This window comes from Oculina patagonica, chromosome 2 (genome assembly GCF_052425735.1).
Source record: "Oculina patagonica isolate OP01 chromosome 2, crgOcupat, whole genome shotgun sequence".
In the NCBI taxonomy this organism is placed as follows: domain Eukaryota; kingdom Metazoa; phylum Cnidaria; class Anthozoa; order Scleractinia; family Oculinidae; genus Oculina; species Oculina patagonica.
In genome coordinates, this window is record NC_135759.1 from 15,393,536 (window position 1) to 15,402,004 (window position 8,469).

The 8,469-nt window shown below is 37.8% G+C and overlaps 1 protein-coding gene across 1 annotated transcript; it reads left to right on the top strand.

The window, feature by feature from the left end:
• The first annotated feature begins 1,226 nt into the window (after window positions 1–1,226).
• LOC144643153 (uncharacterized) lies at window positions 1,227–8,088 on the top strand. The gene is made up of 6 exons (XM_078502314.1): window positions 1,227–1,877; window positions 2,830–2,924; window positions 3,602–3,764; window positions 4,215–4,278; window positions 5,887–6,161; window positions 6,526–8,088. The coding sequence occupies exons 1-6, from the start codon at window positions 1,227–1,229 to the stop codon at window positions 6,751–6,753; spliced, it is 1,476 nt and encodes a 491-aa protein (XP_078358440.1). The 3' UTR covers window positions 6,754–8,088.
• Window positions 8,089–8,469: the final 381 nt, after the last annotated feature.

Here is an 8,469-nt window from a genome sequence, read left to right on the forward strand (position 1 = left end):
GTAGGTTTAAAACTTAGTTAATACAGTTAATACATTAACTGTAGTCCAAAGTTCTTTATTGGTATTGATTTATTAGCAAACTGATCCACAAATCAACTGATAGACTGAGCGGCCAGAGTTTTTCAATGTACAGGGACCGCTTTATGATGGACCGCTCACGCGAACAAGTGACACCTTCATAAAACAAATATACTAAATATTATAGTAAAACTGGCGTCTTGTAAAGTAAAAGAGTTGCTTAAAAATGTTGTATGGCCAAAGCTGTTGGCTTAACTTCTATGAATGTAGCTTAAAAATGCATAACGTGCTTAACACAGTCGTGGAAAAGAGCCAAATATTATCAAAATGTATTGGAATAGTTTGTATTGTTAGAGAAATGCTGTTCTCGCTTTTTTACAAGTAGAAAGTCGGTATTGAAGAATCTCCACCGATTTCCCACGAACACGGACCTCAAACTTGTTAATAACGTCTAAATATTGCCCAGGATTTCGAGGGTGCCTGGAGCCCCATTGCTCAGTTCTAAGGTCGGCTATGTACTCTATAAGAGTACGTCAAGCTATTGTCAGCTATTTGTTGTAACACTAGTGTGAAAGTCCTGGGCAATCTTCGGTGTCATTTTGCCCTCCACTAACAAAAATTAAAAATAAATGCTTGTTTTTTCTAAACCAATCAGACTTTATGCAGAATTTTTACTCTTTGTATTATTAAGCAGCTGTCTAATGTCCCAACCAGTTACTTATTGGACGCCGAAAAACTAACGTTTGTGTTTACAAGTCAGTTATAGAATGGCAATTTAGGGAGCACTTATTGTCTCGAATCATCCATTATAGTTGAACATCAAAATTGGCGCCATGCGAGAGCAGGTTATTTCAGTCAGGTTATTTTGCTGATTCCAATAAGTATGGAAGCTTAATTTTGAGCACAGCCTGCGTATTTGTGGTGCTCTTTCTTGTTCTTCATAGTCAGGTTTTCTTTTTAATATATAATACAACTTTCAACATGCATCGTATAATTAAACCATTTTAGCACGCTGTGGAGAAAATGAGCCAGTACGAAGATAGCCCTCCCTTCAGTCAAAACCAGTAACAACGGTGGACAATATTAAGGAACTGTCAAGCTGTTTGACTGACAGATCATTTCTATGTATAGCACATGATACCTCGATCGCTTTCAAACAAGCATTGGCTGTTCGATGTAAAATAGCGATCGCCGTTTATCAAAACAGGATGAAGTTAAAGTTGATGCTTGTGGTTCTTTTTATTGTTGCTTGTTTTGAGATTTTTGGGGCTACCGATATGACTTTACTGAAAACATTTATGGAGAATGAGCTCTTTTCTTCGCAACCCGTCCAGTCTTCCAGCCAGTCTTCGCCACAAGTCCAAGGTGCAGCTTCTCCGGCAAATACTAGGCCTTCCAGACCTACCAGTTCAATATGTCCTACAGAAATAAAAGTCTCTTGGCAGCTTCGACCGCCTTACACCGTGGAAAATAATTCCAAACAAGATCAGCCTACAGCTTACGGGATCTTCCATCGTGCCCTAGATTTTGCTTTGGAAAAGTGCTGCCTGTTCTACGGGGGAAACAAACCCATACTGCGATACCTAACCATGTCTGATAACGCGTCCGCTCTGCAACACACTACTTTTACAGAAGACGCAAGCCTAGCTTTTCCTATTCAACGCGACTGGTATATAGGTAGAGGGAGACACTACATTAACATATTAGATTCTCCTGGAGTTGTGATAATTCGAAAAGGCCCTTCGTATTCGACGGCGGAAAAACGTTATCAATTGTTTGAAGCTATTTTAGAAACTTGGCCTGTCGTGGTTTTGAGCCTTTTGATGTCCTATTTGGCTGGAATCTGCATTTGGTTGTTGGTAGGTTTCCCTCAGTTGTATTTAAAATGGGCTGATTAGAAGTGGGATGATTCTTTTTAGTCACAAGATTAGTCATGGATTTCCCAAGTTCTCTCTCAGTTGTATTTAAAATGGGATGATTAGAAGTGGGATGATTTATTTTTAGTCACAAGATTAGTCATGGATTTCCCAAGTTCTCTCTCAGTTGTATTTAAAATGGGCTAATTAGAAGTGCGATGGTTCTTTAAGTCAAAAATTAGTCAACGATCTCCCAAGGTCTTTCTGGTACTGACAGCTCTTCGTCAAGAAGCAAAAATTTCTACTGGGTCGAAAAAACATTAAACCACTTACTTGACTAAATAGGTGGCTACTTAGTTACTCACTTGGAGAAGATGTGTCTGTTTATGTCAGTTTTTTTGACGGACATTAGAAATTTCAACGTTCTTAGATAAACAAGTTTTAGTTTTTAATTAAAAAAGTTTTGAAAAGATACTAGTTGGAATTTGAAGTGCTCATGTTGTTTTTGACAGTTAACAATGAACAGGTGACTACAGCTTTATGTTCTGACAGTTTTCATCCGAGACTTATTTTAAAAAATTCAGGTCACTAAAAGATATCGATGCGCCGGTGTTATAAACCGATCTAGGTCTTTTAATCAGAAAGAGCCCGTCTTTCTTTAGAGTGCTCTGATATCTCAAATGCCGTGCAAAAATTTTATGAAATTTTATAACATTTCATTTTCATTTCTTCGAGTAGGTTAAAACCAACTCGAAGCTAGAGTAATTATTCAGCAATTCTGCTTTCCATTTGCCTCCTGTTGAAAGTCATTTATAAGTCCACAAGAGGCCTATATGAAACACAAATTTTGCGTTAAGTATTGCGAGTGACTAATTAATTGAAACTAAAGGCCTTTGAACAAACAAAAGAAGATAGCAAGCTTTAATGCTTTTTTGTTTCATTTTTTTTGTTTAAGGACACCAGTAAAAATGAAGAGGAGTTTGGTCGTCCGTTCTACCGTGGAGCTTTTGATGGTTTCTGGTGGGCCTTTGTCACCATGACAACAGTCGGGCAAGTGTTCATACTTAAGTTTCACGATAAAGAAAATCTTAAAATGAGGAGGCGTAAATATATAACACCTGTTGTTTTATTGAGATCCTTTCGTTGATGAAGGTTGAGAGAGACCAAAATTTAAGAAAATGCTATAAAGAACGTATCCAAAGCTGAAAATTTACAAAGAAAGTGACCTTTTTACTGACAGTGATTCAACGTTTGTTTTCTTCACTTACGGAGCAGCTTCGAGATACCGGTAACAAATGTTCACGTAAACTGCATTTTTGGTTTGTGGACAGAACAGTGACATACTCGAATAGAATCTGTTACGGATTTTTTTTTTTTTGCAATATCTACCACCTTGTTTAAAAAAGTTGGTGAAAAAGAACATTACCGAGAATAATTTATTATGTCCAATGTCAGCCCATAACAGTCGTTAAGTTAAAATATACCGGTAAAGAGTAGTGTAAACCGATCTCCTTTGCATGAGAAAGTGGTTTAAGAATCATATCATATTGCATTCATTGATTTTACAATTTCAGTGTCTCATATTCTTCAATGCTGATTTTAAATGATACCAATACTTTGCAGGAAAAAAAAAATCAAATTATCCAGAAGAGATTTCCTTTTTCAATAACTCTTGGATTTGTTCAGTCAAAGTGTGCCTTAACTTAACTGTTTTTATTAAAATCCAGATATGGCGACAAGACTCCAAAGTCAATAAGAGGCAGACTATTTTCTGTGGTATGGATAATGACTGGTGTCACTGTTTGTTCAATATTGACGGCCAAACTTTCCAGTGCTTTGATGAATGTGACGGTGTCGGTAGAGAGATATGACGTGACCACTAGAAAAACGGTGAGGAGCAACCTTAAAATAACTTTCAGTGGTGAAATAGCTCATGTAGATCTGATATTCTCGTCGCATCTTGTTGTCACTGACTAATATGTTTTTACCTTTGTTTGTTAGCCAATAATAGTCGATCAACAACTCTACATTTGAAATAAAACCATGTTTGGTAAATGAGGTTTTTTATTATTCAAGCAATGTAACCTCCAGGCGTTAGGGTTAGTTGGGGAGCACATCATTTTCTGCATCGGGAAAAAGAACTATGGAGTTATGGAGATATCCGTGTTACAGAGGCAGAGTTTTTATGAATTTTTGTCGTTTTCGGACCAAGTCAAATGTTCGTAATAGGGAGGTGTCCGTAAACAAAGGTTGGACTGTATTCTATTTTGATTTTTCGAAGCGGTCACTGGCAAGATTAAATTGGCAAGTTGTATTGTGTTTGCAAAAATATTTTTGCAGATTGGTGTGCAGAGGGAGAGTTTTGCTTTTAAACGAGCTGTAAATCTTGGAATAAACATTACTGGTGAGTAATATGTACGTTACATTCGTTTCGATTGGAGATTATACCATAACCGAGAGAATTCTCGCGCGCTGATTGGTCCAAAGTTATGGTGGATGAGAGTATAGACCATGAAAGTGACGTCAGATCACGCCACGCACACGCGCGGGCTAAAAGATGTGTAAGCTTGGTCTCCATGAATGAAAGCAAATTTCATCGTGTTTTGTTTGAATCAAGTACGCATTTATTTTCGGAATTCAGGATTGGACTTATACTTAGGTGATTTGTCGAAAGAAAATTTACCAGGCTTTTAAATTTTTGGTTTAACTGAGAAGAACGGTGCTAGCGAACCGGCAGCGGACTGTCGACGTTCAGTGAACGAGCGCTAACAAGATCTTTCTGAAAGAAAAATAATCTTGCTCGCTTCAAGCCATAGCCACACACTCAATGAGAGAGGACAAGGTAATTAAAATTGATATTCTTTGAATTCTTGTTCATCTTCTTTTGTATCATTGTTGTTTTTACGTGTGGGATCGTAATCTTTAAGTCCCACCTGGCAAAGTTTCTTCACTTTGATAAATACTTGTTCGAGTTTGTTATGGTATAAAACAAATCGACCACATTATTCCATGGTCTACACTCTTATAGACCATAGAAATGACGCCATAAAATATCCAAAACTTTGCAGTGAAACCACTCGCCTGACGGCTCGTGGTTCCACTTGAGTTTTGAACATTTTCTGACGTCACTTCTATGGTCTATAAGAGTGTAGACTTACGGAAAAATGTGGTCGATTTGTTAAATTGTGTTTAGAAAACAGTCCGAAAAAACTAGAGCTGTGTTTGGCTTAAAGCCGATGCGAGAGAAATAAGAAACGCCAAAACTGGCGAGGACGGGTTTCGAAAATTTAACCACAACGCGCTTGCCCATCGATAAAATGTTTTAGATTGCATTGGTTAAGAGGCTAATAAATAAATATGGTATGATGATGATGATAATGATGATGATGATGATGATGATGATGATTATGATGATGATGATGATGATTATGATGATGAAACTTATGTACAGTTAGGTTTCCAGTTTCGGTACTCAAAGGAATACAACACGCACACTGCCGTGCTGTTGATTGTGAATCAGATTTAGCAAGAGAACGGGAACGTCAGTTGACGACGATGCGCGCATATAAAACTTCCCATAATTATATGGGTTGCGCGCGCATAAAAACACCCATGCATGGGCATTTTTAATGCGCGCGCCGTCGTCAACTGACGTTCCCGTTCTCTTACTAAATCCATCTAAATTATAATAAGTATTGCACACCTCTGAGCTCATGTAAATCGTATCTATAAATAGACACTCTCTTTATATTTTGTGCGAGTCTGGGAAAATTCGAAACGGCCAAAAAGCTTCACCTATGAGATGCTGCTCTTATTACACGAACATAAAATCCTTTGTTTGTAGTAATAGTTTTAGTAGTTCGGATGACAGATTAGTAAATATTACCATTTTCACGATGACACCTTCTTATCGGTTTTCTACATTTGCTTATCAGATATCAGTTGACTCTTCGCCTGGTAAGTTATCTGTTATTAATCATCTCTTGCTTCTGTCTTATTGCGCATTCATTAGATTTTCAAAACCTGCATGAAGCGTACAATTTATTGGAAAATGGAAAGGTGCAAGGAATTATGGAAGAGATGTTTGCAGGGATTGAGTTCATTAAGAGCCGGAAAAGTGATTCGGATCTTTCGATCACTCAGGTCTTCGACGACAAACACGGGTATGGTGCCGCGATAAAGGAGGATGGTTTCAGTGGTAATGTGTTGGACTGCCTGTCAAAGGTGGCGGAGTTTGTCTCCGATGAGATTTATTCCAATACCAGCGCACATCTCAAATCTGTCAAGGCAAGTACCTATTCTTAAGTTTACTAAGTTTTTATTATCATAAATTGAATCAATGCATATTCGTTACACTTCTCGAACCACGGTATGTTCACTCTGACTGATTTCAGACAGTTTTTTTTCTGTTTCTGCGGCATGTATCTCCGCTCTCCTCCTTTGCGCCTTTAAAACTGATTATTCGTTGATAGCTACGTTCCTGCCCGTACATCGATAATAGGTGTGTCCTGGAGCGCTCTACAGTGTTGGTAAAGAGGTTCACCAATGCCAAGGATACCTTCCTCCTTTTGGGAGAATTCCCGACGAGAGGGTTTTACTTTTAAATTCGCAGTATTCGACACCTTCTGATCGTTTTATTTTTGCTTTTTAGAATGTAGACGAGACACCATCTACGAACAACTTGGAACACAACAATGAACGTGCCTCTAAGAATGACTTTAACATATTTGATCAAGATTCACATTCATTTAAGGCAACGGTTCTTGGAATTTCTGTTGCTCTGCTCGTTTTCATAACCTGCTCCGCTGGCGTTGCAGCGTACCGTTGTCTGCGAGAAAAGCGACTAAAAAAGATTGACGTAGAAGCAGGCGAAAACTGAGGCCTAGGTAAAGAAGTGTTTCTAGACGGCTACTTGTTGTCATGGTTATGTTATGTTTTTAATTGAATGGTGCGATCTTTAATGAGGAAGTCAGGTTTATTTTAATCGATATTAGACACCAATTCTGGCAAAAGACAGAATTGCAATTGAAATGACTCATATTTGCAGTAATAGACAATTGGGGTACAAGAACATACTATGTGTCTGTCCTCTCTGATATCAAATGCGCCTTTTGCAACAAACGGTCACATGGTAAAAATTCGCCTTGCTGGATGGCAAAAGAATGCGACCATCTCCAAAACAAATCAGCTTCAACCAGCCAAGCTTGGCTTTTCTTTGTTGTTAGATGTGCCAGTGCGTAGCATGCCATCCAGCATAGTGCCGGAATTTTGTACCATGCAACCGTTTGTTGCAAATCCACTGAGACATAGCTTTGGATCATTTGCAATTTCTTTTCCACATCCAACTCACCCGTAAAATGCTGAAAAATGACTACGGATAACAACACTTTACTCACTGTAAAGTGGCTCAGAGTTTGAGTTTTACGGAAATTGTTACGTGGCAGAATTAAAGTACAAGACCAACTCTACAGCATTTGGCGTCAGTCAGTTGTATCTTTAATCTTTCCGTTCAACAGCTGGTTACAAGTGAAGTACACTAACTTCTAACATGTATTCATGTGATATTTGCAAATTGCACCAGTCTTACTTCAAAATACACAACACTGTTACGTATAGTTTTAATTATGCGTATTGTTACGTGTTATTTTAATTATGCGTAACAATCTTAAAAGATGACTTCAGCTGCTCAGTCAGTGTTTAACGATAAAAAGAATCTAAAATAAAGTCTACTTTGCACTGAGCAAGAATTTGTATTCTTCAAATTATGTACATTGTTGGATTCCGATGATCGAAAACAAATCAACGGCTCGTCTTAATAATGTTATGCTATTCAAAGTTTGTATCGAATAAAATTCAAGTTTAAAGTAGAGGAGCTAGCATTTGGAATTAAGCTTGAAATTGTCTACCTAGGAAAAGAAATCAGCGGAACGAAGTAAACTAGTTTTTAATATTTAATCAAGGTTTGTAAAGCGCATTATTATGCGCGAAGTTTTCGGAAATGTACGGGTTTGGCGCGGCTTGATGTGAACTTCTCGTCGAAGGAAATCACTTGCATGAAAGACTGAACAGTTGAAATCATCTTTTTGTCTTCTTGAAGCTATTTGTACCAGCAGTCAGTGTGAACAAACTGAACTGACATATTGCATATTCAGTGATAGCGATTCCCGCGCCGCCCTCCCCACTCCCACCCCCACCCCCCATTGGAGATCCCAAGATTTAAGGTCATACTTTAAAACTATGGTGAGTAAATGAATAGATAAATCAGTATCGTTAAAATAATCTCAAAATACGCTTCTAGATTAGCATTCAAATTCCCTTCCTGTTCCCAAATGTTCAACTGAGCACGTTAAAGCTAATCCAGAATTATTGCAAATTTCATTTTATAACTTTTCAGTCAAGTTTTTTGTTTACATTTTGGGCCTCCAGTTTTGATATCGACTAATTCCAAACTCCGCAATAAAAATTGAAAAACAATTGTATACAAGAGAAATTACAACCACGAGCACATTTTAATTCTGGATTAGTGTTAATGGGCTTTCGAACAAACCGAACAATAAGTAATACGTATATGTACATGTAACCGAAGATACACCAT

Excerpts from the sequence above, each read along its gene's own strand:
- LOC144643153 (XM_078502314.1), top strand. The coding sequence starts at position 1,227 with ATGAAGTTAAAGTTGATGCTTGTGGTTCTTTTTATTGTTGCTTGTTTT. Across the intron at positions 4,279-5,886 it reads TCTTGGAATAAACATTACTG|ATTTTCAAAACCTGCATGAA; the intron begins GTGAGTAATATG and ends CGCATTCATTAG. Across the intron at positions 6,162-6,525 it reads CACATCTCAAATCTGTCAAG|AATGTAGACGAGACACCATC; the intron begins GCAAGTACCTAT and ends TTTGCTTTTTAG.